We start from the raw sequence: 19,247 nt of genomic DNA, 5'->3' as shown, positions 1-19,247 counted from the left end.
TAGACAAAGAGCTCATCTCCCACAAGGCTCTGGCCTGAGCTTAGCAACAAGGGGTTAGGTAACAGTTGTCTAACCCACACACTGTATCCCAGGCAATTGTATGCTCCAGAATCCAGTTAATCAGGAGGGCAGAGTATTTCCACACAGAAAGGATGCCCGTGGGGGTAGGGCAAAGGCAAAAGAAGGGTACTGGGGCAAGTGACCCCAGCTTTGGTTCTGAAAGAGAAGGGGCTGGGGCTGTTATGACCTCTGGTGTCAAGTGCAGTCTTCATTCTTTGGCCATTCTCGTGTCTAAACCGTAACAAGGTGGAGGGCTTTGCCTGAGCGTGAGGGATACAATCACAGTAAAGTAGGCACAACAGGGTATACGGAAGCAGCAGGGGACTCTGGGTTTACTGAGCAAGGAAGGAATGGTTTAAAGCAAAGCAGAGCGGGCTAGCCTTGGCTTGGCGAGTGCCTGGAAGCCCTACACAGTCTCAAAGGGTCCTCCAAGGAGTGGGACAGTGGCCTCTGGCTCTGTATGGAAGGCAAGAACCTTCCATACAGAGAAGAAAAGTGGGAAAAAGGAGAGGGGACAGAGGAGAGCAGGGCACGCGGGTGGTAGCTGTTGTCCTCAGACACCTGGGTGACCGTGTGAGTGGCTGTACCACTGGGAGGTGGCAGTACGATATGGGAAGGGGTTGTCGCTGTGTGAATAAGCTGAACTGGTGTGATCCTAGAGCAGAGTCACCACAGCCCCTGTGTAGCCAGGCCTAGGACATCAGGGGCCCCATGGGTGAGTAGTCTCTGGGCCCCCAATGCCTAGGGGACGTGTTTGGAAACCTCTCTCAGCAGGCAGCCCCGCCCATCCCTGAGGCAGCAGACTGCTAGACATAAATAAACCAGGGCCCCTGGGTGTCTGTCAAAACTTCAGTCTTCTTGGCAAGAGGTGGGGCTAAGGATGGGCCCCCTCCCTCGCCATCCTGGAAGTAAACAGGGAACTTATTTACATGGGGTAGGGAAATTTTGCTGTTGGATAAATCTGGTAGAAAGTGCACAGGATGTCATCAATCTGCCCTGGGCTGGGAGATGAGCTGCACCCCACCGCTTCTCCCTCCACCGTCTGGCACTAGAGATAACACCTCCAAGTTAGAGTGACCTGACCAGGCAGGACAGAATCTCACCTCCTTACTCCTTATGACTATGGAGAACCTGCTCCCTCACCCCAACCTACCCCAGGGGCAGCAGAAAAGAGTTTATTGGTCATAAGATTCTTTCAAGGCTGCACAGACCCTGGCCTTCATGGCTCCTCTATCACACAGGACAGAAAGGAAGACAGGACCAGGCCAAGGTCAGAAATTAGTCACACAGCTGGCTCCTGTGTCATTCTCTTCTTGTTAGCCTCTAGTATGGCATGCCTTACACTGGTCCAGGATGGGCAAGGCTGGGTAGGGGTATGGAGAGGTTCTGAGGGATGCCCAAACAGACAGGAAGAAAAAAACCAAAGGGATGGGAAGCTTCTGACCCCACATTTTCCAGGACCTGCTTTTGAAAAGAGAGAAAAGGAAATGAAAGAGAGATAGGAAGGGGGCAGGAAACATGTCTCCTCTTCTTTCCGAGGAGCCAAGTGGCCTAACCCTGCTAGTGGCTCCCTGTCCATGCCCCAGGGCCCATTCCCAGAAGTCGGGGTCATGCACAATGTTACCCTCACTGTGTGCTCACTTGTGATGCCCCCGTACGCTGACAAATGGTTTCCCCTACTTGACATATGTAAGACCGAGTGCCACAGTGACCTTTCTTAGAGTCACACGCTGAACGGAAAGCAGAAGGGTGGGGCCCAGGGGGAATAGTGTTTGTTTTTAATAGGGAAATAACTAAAGGCAGAGCTTAGATAGCTGGGTTTGGGACAAATGATAGTCCAGGTCCCACTATCAGGACTGAATTGCTGTTATGTGAGCCCCCACCTGTCTCTGCTACTCCCTGCTCCTTCAAGCCCCCTGCTTTCTCTGGGTGGGGGCCGTGTAAGTCTCGGCAGGGCCCGTCAGGAGCCCTAGCTGCCTCCGGGATGTTTTGGTAACTCAAGCCCTACCAGGGTGCCCTGGTCTGAGAGCCAGCTGGTGAGTTGCAAACAATGGTGAGGGGTGTGGGGAGTGGGGGAGGCTTATGAATTAAAAATAGATGCTAGTAATAGCCAGGGAGCCTGCAAGAGAGCATGTGGGCTGTGTTTACTAAAGAGAAGAATACTTCCTATTCATACCAGGAGCAAGAGAGTGGAACCACACGCTTCTCATACCAACCAATGGTCTCTGGGTCTGGAGAGTCAGATGATGGGGCCTCGAGCTTTAAGGTGGCTAGAAGATCCCTCTTCCATGGACAGGGAGGCACTGCTCTCCCCTCAAGACCCCCAGGGCCACACATATTTCTAGAGGGACATCTCCAGGTCCGGACAGTCTATACCTTAGGAAGAAACAATGCCTCTTTGCCAGGACCTAGCTGGACGGCCTGAGCCTGCAGTCCCTCCCTTTCTGGAGGACTCAGCCTTCACTTATGGAGTGGAAAGAATGACATCTGCTCTGTCAACTGCACTGTCTGTTATAAAGGTGGACCAAGTAAAGAGTAGCAAAGCTGAAAGTTCCAAAGAAGAAGCCAGGTACACACCTTTAACTCTAGGACGAAGCAGGCAGATTTATAAGAGCTCAAGGCTAACTTGGTCTACATAGTAAGTTCCAGGCCAGCCAAGGCTACACAGTAAGACCCTGCCTAAAATTAATTAATTAAGCAAAAGTTAAATCTTAAAAAACAAAACAAAACAAAAGAATAGGAAAGATGGGGCTAGAGAGATGGCTCCGCAGTTAGGAGCACCAACTGCTCTTCCAGAGGACCCTGGTTCAATTCCCAGCACCTACATGACAACTAATAACAACCAACCATTTCCCCAGCTGTCCCCCAGTGAGGTCATCCAAGGCTCTGGGTTTGGCCTTCCATACACATCAAGAAGAAACTCCCTCCTTCTACACATTCTCCAGGCACAGTGTCAAGATAAACAGTAGGGCAAAAAAGCCCCAGAAAGCTGCCCAGCTGGCACACCTACCCAGAGGACTCCAGCTCCCTGCACTCCCAAGCAGCAATCACCACCGGTTTCTGAAGGTGCCTACTGCCCACCGATTCCCTGTTTTTCCCAGGCAGCTGGAGAACTCTAGGGGCACCACAATTAACTGGAGGTCTCAATGATCACCCCTCCATCCAAAATCAAGCCCCTCGTGTGACAGGCTATTGCAACTAAAATTTTTAAACATACTCACTCACTCACTCACTCACCCATGAGAGGTGTGCCCGGCTGTTGCTGTACATACAGAACTTTCTCATGAAGGGCTGAACAACCTGGTAGCTGCTGCTGGGCGCCCCCAGCTCTCGGGTTCACGAGGCCACACCCTGTCAGCCAAGTGCATCCAGTCCTCCCCTCACTGCACACTTCTCCCAGCCAAAGCCAGGCTCGCAAATGCAGTCCCATCGTTTTAAATGCTATCTATATGCTGACACCTTCCAAATTTATGCCTCCAGGTTGGATCTCTCCCCAGGACTCCAGACTTGTACAGCCTACTGCTTATTTGGCATTTCTACAGGGGTGTTTAATAGCCTCCTCAGACTTAACACAGCCAAAACTTAGCTCTGCTTGCTCCTCCCCCCCCCCCCTGCCCCGGCAAAGGAATAGCTGTTCAATTTGCCATCTTGCTGCTGTTCAGCTCACAGAAATTTCTTTTGTCCTGCAGCCAGGCCCCAAACCATGAGCCATCTTTGACTTCTGTCCCATCATGCCCCATATCCAATCCATCAGAAACCCTTGGCCTTAACATCTGAAGCAAATCAAGAGTTCAGCCAGCATCCTTTCTCTAACCACCCCGCTCCAACCATCAGCTCTTCTGGAGTTAGTGTCAGCGTTCTACCATACTCCTTGCTCAACCTGTCTGTTCTTACAGGGTAGCACCAGTAATCTTGTATCGAGTTCTCTAGCAACCTTCCCTATCACTTGAAGAAAAAGAAAAAAAAACCCTAAAAATCCTTTTCCTGGCATACTGCCCCCCATGCAGTCTGCAGTGCTCCCGTTCCTCCCCATCCCCCAGTCCAGCCTGTCCCTGATCTGATTCTGAGTTCTCTACTTTGCTATCTCCACTCCATATCCACACAATTCACCCATCACGTTGTCAGAGAGGCTTTTCTGACCAACCTATCAAAATAGCATGCCCACCCACATCCTCTGCCTTCCTGTTCTGCTTCTATTTCGCTTCTCAGCATTCTTACTACCAGATACACTGCACAGTCATTTGGTGGTTATCTCCGCCCACTAGGATGGGGGATGTGTTGCTGCAGGAACTGTTCTTTCATTCACTGAATTATCCTCAATGCCTAGACTAGGACCCAGCACTTATTAGATGCTCAATAAATGTTGTCAAATAAAGGGGAAAGCAGGAAGGTGTAAGTGAAAGCACTCGCGAGGGGAGGGGAGGTCTGCTGACTTATGGCTGCCAGCTGAGGCTATGCTGCAGACAGGTGGTCCAGAACCATCTGTGGAAAGCCCTTTTTCTTGAAGACACGTAGAACCCATGTTACATGTAGAATATATGAAATGGCTCAACAGCTCATGGCCAGAAACTGTTGCAAAGTCACCTCTGGGTGTGATCATTCTGCCAAAGCAAAGACTTGGGTCAGAGCCCCATCACTGACTACCAGGGCACTGACTATGCAGGGCAGCCTGGTGTGGTGGGGGGAGCAACGGGCTTGGGGTTAGGAAACCCAGGATTTACCACAACTGTGCTACAGGGCTGAGCTCTGGGGTTTTAACATGTCTCTTATAATCTGGCCCACCCGGCTTAGGGGACCATTTTAATGAATTCACATAAAGATGTCCACACTGGAAGAGCATCCAGCCAGACCTAAGCCAGTGTCCACCCAGTGCTAGGCAGGCAGAATGGCTGAGTGATTAACTTCCAAATGTTTCCAAAAGTCAAGATGCTCAGAAATCACAGTCAATGTTAGGAAGCTTTGGATCTTGTGTAGGGAGCTGACTCTGGGCTAGTGACAACCTATAGCAGGAACAACTTTACAGCAGAGTCCTTGGAACCTTGATGCTGGAGAACCCACTTGCCCTTGTCCTCCCACACAGAGCTCCACTCCACCCACCATTCTCCTTCTCTCCCTTTTCCCACTGTGCCTATCCATCTTCCATAGGCAGGGACTTGTCCATCAGCAGGCTGTCCCCACAGCTCCTCTTCCCAAGGCAGCCCTTTCTCCCATAGCTCCTGTGCTCTAGAAGGAGGACCGCCTTCTTCCTCAAACTCTCACAGGCTGACCTGTCCTCATTGTTGAGGTCCTTGCTGAAACAATTTTCCTCCCTCTGCCCTCCACACATCAGGCCGCCTTTATAGTCTCTCTGACCTCCGCCACCATTTCCCAAGCTAAGCCCATGTTCTTAGCTTCCCCTCTACCAAGTGGACTACCTAACCTCTCAGATCTTGACGTATCAAATTAAGTCTCTCTCCATTCCTTCCTTGTCTGAGTCTCAGTTCCCATTTCCCAAGATATTAAATCCTTTTCTTTTTCTTCTCCTCCTTCTCCTTTCTCTTCCTCTCCTTTCTCTCCATCTCCTCCTTTTTCTTTTTTTTCAAGACAGGGTTTCTCTATGTAGCCCTGACTGTCCTAGAACTTGCTCTATAGCCCAGACTGGCCTCAAATTCACAAAAACAAAACAAAACAAAACAAAAAACCCAAAAACAAAACAAAACAAAAAAAACCCTGTCTGTCTCTGCATCCTAAGTGCTGGGATTTAAAAGCATGTACCACCACTGGCCAGCATTTTTTCTTCTTCCAAGGATCAAACCTAGGGCCTTGTACCTACTAACACACTCAATCACTGAACTATATCCCTAGTCCTTGTTTTATTGAGAGTCTCACTATATAACTCAGGTTAATCTTGAACTCATGATCCTCCTGCCTCAGCTCCATAGTGTTGGGATTATAGCTATGTACCACAATGGCATCTCTAGCTCCAACCCCTCTTAGGCTTTCTCTGTGCACTGGCTCTTTAACTCCCTCAGCTCTGAATCTTTTTCCACCTCATCATCTTTCCTCACCTCCTTTTCTGCAGGCCAAGATGTCATGCTAGCCTTCTAATCCCAAGCTCTCTGCCATCTCTGACCTTTTGACATGCCTTCGTCAATCAAGTCTTCAGCTCTGACTTTTCTTCTGCTGATGGAGAGAGAGAGAGAGAGAGAGAGACCACTAGAGGAAAATGAGTCACAGCCCCAGAGCCTTGGAAGGGCACCCAGGTGTGTGTGGGAGCAAACCTGCAGAGAGAAGCTGTCGAGGCAGAAATAGGAGGCAAGGAGGGAAGAAACCAAGGTGGCAAAAACAGCAGGTCAGAGCTGGCTGCCTGTCCCTTCAATGCCAGTTCGATCTGACCTGAGCTTTCTCTTCACTTGAAATGCCCCTCTGAGGATCTGTCTCACCTACACCTGTGACTTCAACCTCCATGCTGTTTTCACTCGCCAGCCAGTGAGCCGTCTCTACCTGGGCAGCTCCCAATGTACGTGCAGCAGGACAACCCCTTTCCTGGACCCTGCTCCTTCTTCCCTGACGTAGCCAGAGAAAGTGCCACTAAGCTAAGTCAGAAGTCAGAGGTTCCTCTCCTCCTCCTCCTCTGCTTCCGTAGCCTCTTCCTACTCTCCAGAATCTTCTGATTTCCTCTTTGACATCTTCGTGGTTGCAGCTGCTACAATAACTTCAAAGATGGTTTCCTTGGCTCCTCTTCTCTCCACTTCCTAATCTACTGCCTGCTGTCCTCCTGCGCTCTGCTCTCACTTCCCAGCCTCCCTTCGCTTCACTTGACTCCCAGACAGGACACAGCACAACCCCCTGTACTCTGGCCTCTGCTTCCTCGAGTCTCCAAAAGCAGAAGCACCTGCCACCAGCTCCCTTGCTTTGCTGCATACCAACCTTCCCTCCCTCCTTCGAGATTTAGTTCAATAGTTTCCTCCAGAAAGTCTCGGCCAGTTCCTCTCCAAATCCCCAAAGCAGTCATGAGGGCCTTTCCACCCATTCTCTAGTGTTTCCAGATGCTGGGCAGCACAAGAACAGCAAAGCTGGTTTGTTCACTCCTGTAACAGCCAATGAGGACTCTCGCTAAATATTTGTTAAACGAATAAACAAATGAGCTGGATTACATTCATGAAGGGCCAAATAACACTTCATGGATTCCTCCCCTTCTTTTCTGGTTGGTAATAATCACAGTGAAGAAACTGTACCAGCTTCCAGTTCAGGAAGCTGCCTGTGCTAACTCATTCATTCCTCGCATCCCAGTTTCAATTGGTGATGCAGAGGAGCAAGGTGATTGAGTGGCCAGTTAATGCTGCTAATAAGAGGGATAACCAGACTCCTGTCTCTTCAAAGCATCTTTAAGGAAAACAAACCAAAATTACTATCAAACAATCTAAGCAAATGACCATTTTTGAAAAACAATCCCCTCAACAAACAAAAATTAGCCCCTTGTGTTTGAATTGGTCATGTCCTGACTTCTCAGCAAGGACAGATAATGGGGTATAGCAGGTGTAAGCAGTGCCAAGCAGGCCATCAGCCTGACTTCAGAGGTTCTCTCGCGGCCCTCCTGCCGGGACTTACCTTGTCTCCCATGCCTTCAGCCTCCTCAGCCAAGAGGTACGCATTGCTGCCATCAGCCAGGAGCAAGGCTGTGTCGGTGGTAGAGGAGGAACGGGGTCGGCCCTGGTGCTGGTGCAGGATGGCGGCCAGGCTGCTGTCCTGGGGGGTCTTACGAAGCAGGTGAGGACTGCCACGCTGTGGCTCCAGGGAGCTGCTCTTGGCACGCCGGCTACTGCTCCCCCCACTGCTGTGCAGGCTGGCGCCCCGCTTGATGGAGGGCCTGGACCGGATCTGTTGTAACACCCGGTTGAAAGCCGTGGGTCGCGCAGGCAGGTCGTGCAGGGACACAGCATAGGAGACACGGTGCATCTCCGGGGAGCGCTCCTTCTCATCTGGGGAGTCCTGATCCGATAGGCCCTGCTGTTGCTGCTGTTGCTGGGCCTCCTGAGATGCTTGGTGCTCCCTCTCCCGTGACCTGCGGCGGCTGTGAAACAGGTGCTTCAGGCCGTGGCCAAACATGGAGCCCTCTGAGAGCTGTTGGATTTTCTTAAGGAGGAGAGATAAAAAGCCCCGGTCAATGGAAAGCTCCTGCACGCCTTGTCAGGCAAGGGTGAAGAAGGGTCTATTCTTAGGAGACCAGAGCAGCTAGTACAGGCTTCCCAATGCTGGGGTCCCTAGGGCTGGCCTGCCATGCTTACAAGGGCATCTACCCTTCGGATACTAAAGTAAGTTCAGATCTCTAGACGGGATGTTCTCAGACTGGAGCCTGGGGCTTAGTAGCACACAAGTAGTACACAGGCATTCCTAGGGCTGCATCCTTCTCGACTGGACTCCCTAGACCCATCACCTCCCTTCTTCCATGTTAGACTGTCCTTCAGGCTGCACTGGGGCATCGAGACCACCAAACATCCCTTCCCAAAGAGGTCTCATTGTGAGATCCCTTGGAAAAAGCAGGACCACATAATCAGGTTATACCACCGAAGCAGGCTATGCTAATTGTGTGTCCAGCACCTTTCCCCCTTTCTCGCCAACCAAACTACAAAGTGTTAATGTACCTTGCTAGAACTTCCGGCCTCAGCACATTTGCTTGTAGCTATGGTTTCTGAAACACCTTTGCTTTCTTGATAAAGGCACTAGTCTTTTCTAGTTCTCCCATCTGGAATGTGAAAATAGTATCTAGGGATGTAGTAGCCATCCTGTAACCATGAGATGAAGCTGATCATGGAGGACCAACACATCCAAAAAAACCGTCCATAAAACCTACCTCCGTCTACATGACTCTACTACAATCGTGTGCTGTTAGCAGCCAGTGATGTTCTGGCATAACGGACAATGAAATGAACGTTACTTTTCTGAGCCCAGAGTATCTACAGCAGAAATAGCTGTCCAGATGAGGGGATTCATTCTCCCTCAGATTAGAACCAAGCTGGAGCCCTGGAGCCTGGTGCCGCCCTCCTGCAGCAGTGCCCAGAGAGACTCCAGCTGCTCCCTCCCCAGCACTGCCCAGGATGAATGGCTGGTGCACAGGCTGCAGCTTTCTCATGAGGAGATGGCTTATCTCTGTGCAGGCCGTGTCCTCTGTAGAGCTCCAGAGCTGTGGGAGGATAGGTGGGACTTAGAAGACAAGGGGAACTCTTCGCTTTGACTTCTAAGAGAGAAAGAGAGCCAAGTCACCTGGGGCTCAGGAGCCACAGCAGGGCTTTCTCCGTGCCAACCTCCTATAACCTCACACAGCAACCTCTGTCATTAGAAAACAATTTAAGCAGTCCAAAAAAAAAAAAAAAAAAAAAAACCAAAACATTTACAAACACTAATATTCTTCCTTATTTTCTTCTAGAAACAAACAGAGCAAAGGTTAGACCATGAAGAAACCAGGAAAGCACAAGTCTCCAGCTTTTGAGTGGCTGCCCACTCAATGCTGCTCACCACCACTGTCATTGCTAGCTGCACCCACACTCCCGTGCGACTACAAGGCCTGCGCTTGCTCAGAAGGGAAGGCTCCTCATCTGAGTCCTCCAGTCAACCCCGGATGCCTGCCACTTCACCGGCCACACATGTCCATCCTCACAACTCACTGCGAGCTGAGTTTGGAGCTCTGGAGGTATGTTCTCTCCTGCATAATCTCATTGTTTCCCCCCAGACACCCACAAAAGCAACAACCGCACACTTGCACCCACAGATAGAGAAATTATTCCTTCTCAAGAACTGAGGTTTGGGGTAACCCTAGAAACACGTCTTCTATGCCAGGTGTTCCCAGAGTTGCCTTCTTTTCAGCAATGAGAAAGGCAGTACCCCAAGCCCACTTGAATATATACTAGGGAGAACCAAGATGTCTAAGGCAGAGATAGTAGCATGCAGGTACCATAACTTTGAGTAAGTCTGATCCTGGGTCTCCTGACCTACCTGAGCTACCCACCATCTTCCTCACATGGCCAGACTCAAGCTGACACAAGATTTCCCACGAGGCACCACAGAGGGGGCCTCTTAGCCCTGGTCTTTGCCCAGCTGTTTTTGTTAAATATACTATATCCTCTGAACTTAATATTCTATTCTAGGCCATTCCTCCACACCCCATTCCTAATTTGCTTCTCTTACACAGAAGCCCCTCTTTCCTATTCACTCAGGGAGACAGTTAGCTGAGGTCCTGGGTACACAGCCAGAACCTGGGAACTGGTGGATTATGGGGTACAGGGGGTAGGTTGGAGGATCTCAACTACTCGTTAGACATATCAGCTTGACCCTGACGAGCCTTGCTTTTCAACTTATGCTGTCTAACCTGAAACTAGTCTTATTCCAGGAACTATAAACTGACAGGCTAAAGCAGTCTCATTCCATTTTGCTGATAAAAAACTGAGGCACATAAAAGTTAGGTAGTTCATCCAAGCCAAAAAGATGAGCCTCCGACATCTAGTCTAATCTACTGGCCCGCACCTGACATGAGGCTACAGTAGTTGTGGTGCTGTATGCCTCCTGGGACCCTAAGGCAGAAACCGCAGGGTTAGACGGAGGCCACTGAACTGTTCGGAGGTCTGCTCAGGCCTCATCATAGGACTTGGGCAAGCCTCGGACCACAGCTCTTCAGCTCTTTATTTCTACCCTCCCCAGGTGCTCTGCAGGTAAAGGATCTTTCCACCAGCAGTACCTGGGACTCTGTTTAAGTCCACAGTAGATATGAAGAGAAAGAACAAAAAGAAGCCATGAAACAATGTGGGGTAGGGAGGGAGTAAAAAGCAAGAATAGCAAGCAGGGTGACACACAGGCCAGCTGCTTCTACCTGTGGGTGTCAGAAAGACGGTTAAGGGTTTTGACATAACTAACATGAGGGGGGAATAAAAATCCTCAGTGCATATACATCCCCAGCCCGAAGTTTCAGAAGAGAGGAAAACCATGGCGACCAGCTCAAGGGAACTTCGCCACCAACGCAGCAGAAAGCACCACCTGCTCTGACTAACAGGTTCCAGCTTCTAAATGTCACTTGCTCTTCCACATTGACTTTTGCTTTCCTCCAGCTGCCAAAAGCCACTGTGATGGCCAGACAAGACCATGTGTCAGAGAGAGAGAGAGAGAGAGAGCTGTGAGGCCGGAGAGTCAGGGATGAACACAAGCTCTTTATATCCATGGGCAGGGAGGTGCCACACCTGGGGAGAGCTGTGAGGGACTTGCACTGTCCCTTTCCTGGAACTGTCTTCAAGAGGAGGGAGGACCCAAGCTCCCTGGGTGACACTGTGCTCTCAGGAAGAATGGTATTCTTTCCTGAGAATGCCGTGGTTTCTGAACAGCAGGCTTCAGCTATTCTCCTCCCTGGGTGTGGGCCCAACAAAAGGAAGTTTGCTTCAGATTCTGCAAAGACAGCTTCAAGAAGTCAAAAGGAAAAGGCTTCAGGGTGCAGTGTCCTGGGCACCATTTGGCCTAAAAACAGGACCTAAAGTAGTTTCCAATACCTGGGGGTCCTTGTGTTCTCCTCAATCCCAGAAATGCTGAAAGGTTCTGGGGAACCCGGAACTAATGATCCCCAGGTGGCAACTGTTTAGCCTTCCTCCACCTGGTCTGAAATTCCCTCTGCCCCATCACAGATAGGGCGCCTGGGTCACCCTGAGCCTTTATAAGCCTAGGTCGCCAACGTCTCCTCTATTTATAGGGTCTCTATGGAAACAGGGCCAGTGCTAGAGAACGAGTTACTGGGAAAACCCACAGAAACTGTGGATTTTTGGAGGGGATTGTGCTCTCCACTGCCCCCAAGAAGCAGCAGAGGTGGGCCGCAGCGGGGCTGCAGGGAAGGTCTATTGCTCCAGGCTTCCTGCTGCTGACCACAGAGTGATGGAGAGGCAGCAGCTGCTGGTTCCCAGCCTGCTCGGGGTTTCTATTGGAAACATTCACAGCGATGGAAGGTTTCTGGATTCATTCTTCTTCGCCAGGATCAGCTCACATTCAAAACAACAAAGCAAAGCAGAGCTTACTTAACCCAGGAGCAGCTGAGGCCGAGTCTGACCCCATTTGAATTCTTGCGCCTTTCTTACTTAGAACAGTCTGACTGGAGTTAAGGAGGATCAGTCGAGAAAGGCCACCTCATCCACTGGGGTCTCTGGACAGAACTAATTTATGTACACGAGAACAACAGACTTTTATTAAAGCTGTCACTGCGATGTGTCCCCTCTCTGCCTCTTCCCATTGTCACCATCCCTGTCCGTCTGCCCACTCCATAAAGCCTTTTCTGGTCGTGCCAGGGTCCGTGGCCTCCCTCTACTCTGAACCCATGAGGGCGCATTATCTCCACCACTCATTCTGAGATTCATCATGCGCTCTCTTGCGACTCCGCTCCCAGTGCCTGCTCCAAGGGCTTCTCACCCACCAGCTTGCCGAATCCTAGACAAGACGAGTGACGGAGGAGCAGCCGCTATAGCTGTCTCGCCTCTTACCCGACAGAGACCCCAGTGCAAACATGGCTATTCCACTTTATTTATTTGTCCCAAGTCTACAAAACTGTCCTAAAAAGTTATGTAATCTTTAGAGAACTACCTTTTCCAAGGGCTTAATCTTTTCTAAAACTTGAAAACGCTCAATTGAGCAGTTTTTGCTGTGTCTAAAATCCAGATCCCTCCTGCTATGGCTTGAACCCCTGGCTCCATTTATCATCTTCGTCACTTGCCAAGAATGTGTTGGCTTGGCAGGAGAATGAACTTACTGTCCCCACAAGTGGCTCAGGGAGGGTTTGCTGGGGATTCGTGCCCTTGCAGCCAGCCTCATCCTGCAGTGGATATCACTTAGCTAACTTGGCTGGAATGAGGAAACCTTTGGTAGTTTGCTTTGAGAGGTCAAATCCAAAACCTGCCTCCCTCCCCTACACCAAGCAGCTTTGTTTTAACTTCTTAATTCAGGTGAGAGACTCCTATGTTCGGACCCTTGTGTAGCCAGGGCCTTGGTCCAGAGATGCACCATCCTAGTTGGTGGGGATTTCCAAGGGAGATGGCAAGTCGCATGGAAGAGGTAAACACGGGTGATTCTGGGTTAGCAGTAAGACCACCCAGCCACACCCTGAGAACTCACCAATCCTCTCCCTGTCCATAGTGTCATTTACCCTCACCTCCTCATTCATAATTTATTGAATGTTTCAACTCCTTATAGAGGAAGGCATTTTTAATGGGATTGGCAGCTAAGCCGCAATTGGATACACACCAAGAGGAAGCATGTTCTGTAAACTGAATTGCAACTAGGGCATCTGGGAGGGAATCTAGAACCCAATATGTGGCAGGGGAACAGAGAGCTTCGTTCGCCACATGCTTTCCTGCCGGCCCTAGTTCCTGCTGAGCCCACACTGCTCTGAATACTGCTGCAGGCTAGAAGGGTAGGGGCAGTCCTGGGCCTCGGGATCCTCTGTCCTGAGGTATAGACGGGTACAGATGGGTGGAAACCAGCAACTTCAGCATTCCTCAGCGCTCTCTGGCCCTGACACTAACAGGGACGGGGAAGAGGGCAAAGACTATACTGAGGACTTGGTTCTCGTCACCTTATTACCCTAGCTGGACATTCTCCTCTTGTCTGCCTTTCTTTGATATCCTGATCTAAAGCCTCTTCAAGCACCCTTCTTGTTTCCGATTCCCTTACAGGGTATTCCAAGTGTACTGAAGCCTGTGGGTTTTCATGCAAGTGTTTCATCCTGGCCTTGCCTTCCTGAGAAACTAAGTTTCCATTTCTTGGGTTAGGTATCCCTCGAGTCTATCTCCCCTGATGAAATCTATCTCAGGGGTCCATATCCCACAGAGTGCAGGGGTCTTCAAGCCTGAGTACACCATTTCTCAATGACAGCAGGACTCTAGGGTGTAGTATGGTCCCAGGTAGCCGACCCCACAGTCACTAAATCATCTAAAGTCCCAGGAAACCCACATGCCTTTATACCCCACCCCCAAAGTAGCTGGTTTTCTCCTTCATTTAAAAACTGATACCACATTTCAACCAACAGAGGCTTGGGAATGCCAGTGTCATTTTCTTGACTTTGGTGGTGAATAGATGATCTGTCTATTTTTGCTTTTATTAAACTTTATTCATGTCTCTCTGTGGGCACATTTTTATATGCATGTCCCACTTCACTGTTTATAATAACATCTTCCCCCCTGAAAGTGTCCAGGATCTGTTGACTGCATAAACATACCCTCTTGCCAATGCACTGATGAACAAGAAAGGATCATGAGCCATTTACAGGGCCCTGAAGGACCTTCGAGCACCTGTACAGGAGAACCACTGGGATTCAGCTGTGGCTTTCCCTTGGCGTGGTCAGTTGTCCTCTATGCTCCTCACTCAGTAGGGAGAAGATGGTATAGAGGAGTGAAAAGTGCTTACAACCAGATGGGAACAAAGGGTGCTGGAACTTCCCCCTTTTCTTCAGGGGATGACTATGATACTGCTCAGAAATCCCAGGGGGAAATCCGGCTTCTATAAGGAGACAGAGCACCTCTGGAAACTTTCCCTGGCCAGCATCCCCAGGCTTTTCCTCTCAGGAAGGGCTCTGTTCCTGAACAGCGGGGTTGGAACAGTGGGAGATGGGTAATGCCTTTGCCCAATCTCAGGCTTACCAAGCTCTCAGGGCAGAACCACACGCTCAGCTCAACCATTCACCCAGTCCCCGACTACATGCTGTATTCTGGACAGGATCTCAGTCTGTAGAGTTCTCCTAAGCTCCTCTCCACACCCCTTCACACTGCAGCCAGTCTCCTTGCTGGAGAATTCTGTTACACTTTCTGTCAACCAGCAGACTCTGTGGCAAGTCACCAGCATCTCTCCTCAACAAGCAGGGACTTGGAGAGCAGCAAAGGATGGGATCAAGAGAACAAATGAATGGAGACATAAGCTTGGGTGGCTAGACAGGAATCCATGCTAAACTGTCACGCCACCCTTACACACTGTCTGCTGAGATCTCCCCTGGAGGATACTTGCTTTTGTGAAGTTGTGGCAAGCCTCAGAAGTGTTTACACAAGCCTCCTGTGGGGCCAGGCCCATTTGCAGGTTGCTTTTCTGTTATAGTTACCATTTAAAAACTGCTACTACGTAGCTATTTTTCTCCCTCCCCCTCACCCCACGGATCCTACCCACTCCATAATCACAGATTTCAGGCTAGCATGCTCAAGACTTTAGTTATGATCTCAGGACGTCCACCCCCACACCCATCCGTACACAAAATAACATACACAAAATAACGGAGAAATGCACAACACACAATATGATGTTTCTTAAAGGACCAGAGCCAGTAGAGGCCCCTGACAATGCTGGCCATCACTAGTCAAACATTCAGATGTTTCTAGCAAAGAGGGGATTTTTTGCTTCCTCTCCTACCATGGAGGTGCTTTAGACAGAACCTTCCATGCTTTTGCTCCTTGCTCAAGATGATTTCTTCCACGACACTCTATCAGTCACAACCTCAGAGCTGTCATAAGAAAATAGAAGTGGGACTAAGGGACTGAAAGTTCCTATCTCCAAGTTCAAAATGAAAGCAAAAGCAAGCCAGGGCCGCTGAACAGCATCAACTAAACACAAGTATGGGACAAATGCTATCACAAATTAAAAAGGAAACATGTCCCTTTCGGTACCATCATCAAATTTAGAACAAGTCAACTTCTACCCACTTCTAGAGACAATGATGAAATTTTTCCACTGAACTGTCAGCCATGGAAAACTTGCCCAGCAATGGAAAACAAGTTTGGCCACACTCCAATATCCCTTGTCTCTTTCCTCTGAAAAGTTAAGTGACATTGCCAAACTGGGGTGGCCCCCACGCCACATCTGTGGAGAAGTCTGTCCCGCAGTAAACATGTTGTGCTGAAGAGGACAGAGATAAACAGGCAGGAGAGCTCTGCCGGCCTCCCTGCGCTTGCATGAGCTGCACTTGCCACGTTCTCCTTGTTTGGGTCCACACTGCGGGGCTATGTGGAGGTGGGGCGTGTGTGGAGGGGAGGGTCCTTAATTCTCAATTCTCCTTCAAGACAGTCTAGCTGTTAATATGTTACAGTCAAGTGCAGAGCTGTTGCTCTGTCTGCTCCTGACCAAAATGAGCGTCACCAAAAAAGGTAATATAGGAGGGTACAAACACCAATCTTCAGGCAGCTTCCCATACACAGGGACACTGTAGCCCCCATATCACTGCCAGCAGAGCAAGGCCAAAAGACACCCCCCCCCCGTTCCTCTCCGCTGCATTAAAGGGGCTTCTTTGTGCTTGTCATCTCTCTTAAAACAGAAGCGTGTCACTTGGGGGAGGGAGTGACACTTCTTGGGGTCTGATGAAAATCACAAGCTTTGTGAAGGGAGCCTAGGTGTTCAAAAGAGTCCATGGTTAGACATAAGGTTGGTGAACAAGAGGTCAGATTTGCAAAACTTCCACAAAATTTTACAAGACCACACAAGGAGTAAGGGGCTCCCTTCCCCCAAGGGACACAAATGAACACAAACACACACACACACACACACACACACACACACACACACACACCACAAAAGAACACATGCACTCACCTGGCTTCCTGACTCTGAGCTCTTCAGGCCAAAGAAGGAATGTCATTGGCTTTCTCTGGAGAGCTCCTCAGTGCCCACAGCCATAGCGATATGGTCTTAACATAACGAGAGTCCTTTCTGCTCCCCTATCCCAGACCCTGCACCCTCTCCAGAGAAAATTCCCAAGGCATCAATCCCCAAGGCATCTAAGTTCCTGCCTGGGGCTGACATCTCTCTCAGCCCAGTAGTGAACTGGCCCGAGGAGCCTGAGCTGGCAGTCCTGGCGGTAACTCCAGCAAAGGCGCATTATTTATCCCGGCTGCTGCAGTAATTGACAGAGATGTGTTCAATACAGCTCGCCGATTGTCTAGAAGACCTCGGGCTGGAAAATAAACAGCTCCCTGTGAACGGCCTTTTCCAATTCTGGTTCTGGCTGCCGGCTCAGCATGTGTGCAACTTGAACCGAGGCCCCAACCAGCCCAAGCTCTGCCCTGCCACCTGTCAGTTCTCCACCCTGGGGGTTGGTTCAGCAGGCAGACAGGGTTCTCCAAGCACTAGCTTAACCTCTGGCTCCACCTAACGGCAAGACATCTACAGCCCCCTTTCATAGATAGACAAACTGAGCTTCGTTCAGGGAGGTGCTCAAAAATCCCACCCGGAGAAGGCTAATTGGCATAGGAAGGTAGCGGTAACCTATTTAGCATCCCGTGCGGCAATCTTCTTCCCCAGCCTTCGTACAGAAGGAAGAGTACTGTGAACTTTCTAAGTTAGCGTCTTGGATCTCTCCAGCCCTTTGTCTGCAAAGAGCATTTCACACACGTTCTTCAAACAATCTCGGATGAGTGGGTCATTAGACCGTTGGCTGAATAATGAAGAACACAGAGGCCTGAGATGGAACTGATAGACAGGCACAAACAGTACCTAACTTGCCCCTCCGGTCCTAGCGGGAACGTCGTTCATCCTCTCTGACCTCTGCGAGCTTCTCCATCACTTTTATTCTGTTAAGACACTTCTGCGTAGGGTGGGGAAAGCTACGTGGCGGGCTGGGCTTGCCTGGGGACGGTCTGAGCTCACCTTTAAATCAGGAGGCTTGCTTCGGGGACCCGGGTTGGGTGCCACCGCAGCGCCAGCATCTGAAGTTGGCCCGCCAGCGGAGTTTGCACCCGAGGCCTCCCCAGGCCGGAGGTCCGCGCCTGGCAGAAGGCAAACGGCATCTTCCATCCCAGCCCCATCCTCCTCGCCCTGCTGTTGCTGCAGCTCGTCCGATTTGCACCTCTTCATGGTGTAAGTGGGTCGGCAAGGGGAATCTGTCCTTCTAGCGTGCTGTCTTGAGGGAGACCGCACCCCCTCTTGCACTCAAAAGACCTGGGGTTTAAATTATGGACGGGGGGAGTAGGCAGATCACGAGTTCTTGAATTTAAGAAAATATCTTTTTAAAGGAGGATGAGGGAAGGGCGAAGAGGGGGAGGCTTGGGATAGTTCATTCCGACCTGGGGAGCGGAGGCAGGTGGCGGGCGAAGCCGGGCTGCAGGAGTCCTTGGGCAGTCACTGGCGGGGAGGAGGGTCGCTCCCGACCCCCAAACTTTCTGCCTCAGGGCCGCGCAGGGCGGCGGGAAGCTGGACCACACGGCGCATCCCTGCCGGCAGGCCGGGCTGCTGGGCCAGGCAGGGCGCGCGGGAGCCGGCCGGGCGGGTCCCGTAGGGCCGCCCTGGGCTCCCGGCCCCGCCGCCCGCCGCCGCCCCGCATGGGCCTGCCTCCTCCCGCCGCGCGCCCCGCTCCTCGCCAGCAGCAGCGCAAGGCTGCGGCCACAGCCCGCCGCGAGAGCGGCCTACCCCGCCCGGGCCTCCGCCCGCCGGCGCCAGGGCGAGGCGAGCGCAGATGGTGCCGCCCGCCAATGTGAAGGCCGGAGGGTTGCGCGGCGGCGCGCGGCCACCGCTGTAGGCTTGGTTGCACCGCGCGTCCCCCGGGAGGGTCTGGAGGGCGACCTGAGGCTGCGTTGGAGCTCTGCGGAGGGCCGACTCTGGAGCGACCTCTCCCAGGCTAGGCCTTTACAATCACCCCGCCTATTCGCTTTGTTGGGGGCACAGTAAGGTGTTTATCATCACTCCCCTAACTTTGCACCTTATGTTATACCCGTCCCTTCAGTTAGGGACAGGCTGATCCCTGCTAGGATACGTGATCTGAGTCACAAACCTATGCCTACATTCATAGGCACAAAAGCAAAGAAGAAGGTGTGTTCTGCCACATTGTTCCTTTCTCTGTTTTAAATACACATCTCATAAGAACTTAGGCTTTACGTTTGGAAACTAGGTACACAATAACATGTGAGAGTCCCCTGCTCCCTGAACGCAACGTTTAAGCAAGGATGGGTTGTTGCTGGTAGGTATTAATGATACATACTGCAGAATAGAAGAGGAAGGCTATTTTTTGCCTTATACAAGCACTGAGTGATTTGGAAAATGAGAGCCGATGTTGGGGTTACCAAGAAATGGGGAGTAGTAGTATTCTACTAGTAGTATTAATCATTGTTGTTCTCCCTGCAAACGGTATGCCTGCTATGGCAGTGATGGACTGCCCTTATTCAGCGGGCCGCAATTGTCAAGGCTTAAACAGGGACCCGCAGCATCAGTGTTACTCGGGA

General features: G+C 50.8%; 1 protein-coding gene across 3 annotated transcripts in view; it reads right to left on the bottom strand.

Moving 5' to 3' along the window:
• Tmcc2 (transmembrane and coiled-coil domain family 2) overlaps positions 1–17,889 on the bottom strand; it is a 38,151-nt gene extending 20,262 nt beyond the window's left edge. The window contains exons 1-2 of one of the 3 annotated variants that reach the window (XM_050147742.1): positions 17,680–17,889; positions 7,651–8,175 (exon numbers count right to left, since the gene is read on the bottom strand). In XM_050147742.1, the coding sequence (XP_050003699.1) occupies positions 7,651–8,175; positions 17,680–17,886 (732 nt within the window). In that variant the 5' untranslated portion in view covers positions 17,887–17,889. Of the gene's footprint in view, positions 1–3,297; positions 3,572–7,650; positions 8,176–16,626; positions 17,039–17,679 lie in introns of those variants that run through there. The other 2 variants (XM_050147743.1, XM_050147744.1) reach the window with 2 other exon arrangements.
• Between the last annotated feature and the right edge of the window lie 1,358 nt (positions 17,890–19,247).

The sequence above is a fragment of the Alexandromys fortis genome, unplaced genomic scaffold (genome assembly GCF_014885135.2).
Source record: "Alexandromys fortis isolate MF-2015 unplaced genomic scaffold, M_Fortis_MF-2015_v1.1 scaffold_58, whole genome shotgun sequence".
NCBI lineage: Eukaryota > Metazoa > Chordata > Mammalia > Rodentia > Cricetidae > Alexandromys > Alexandromys fortis.
The sequence above is the reverse complement of the archived record's forward strand: the minus strand, read 5'-3'. Positions and strand labels throughout refer to the sequence as shown.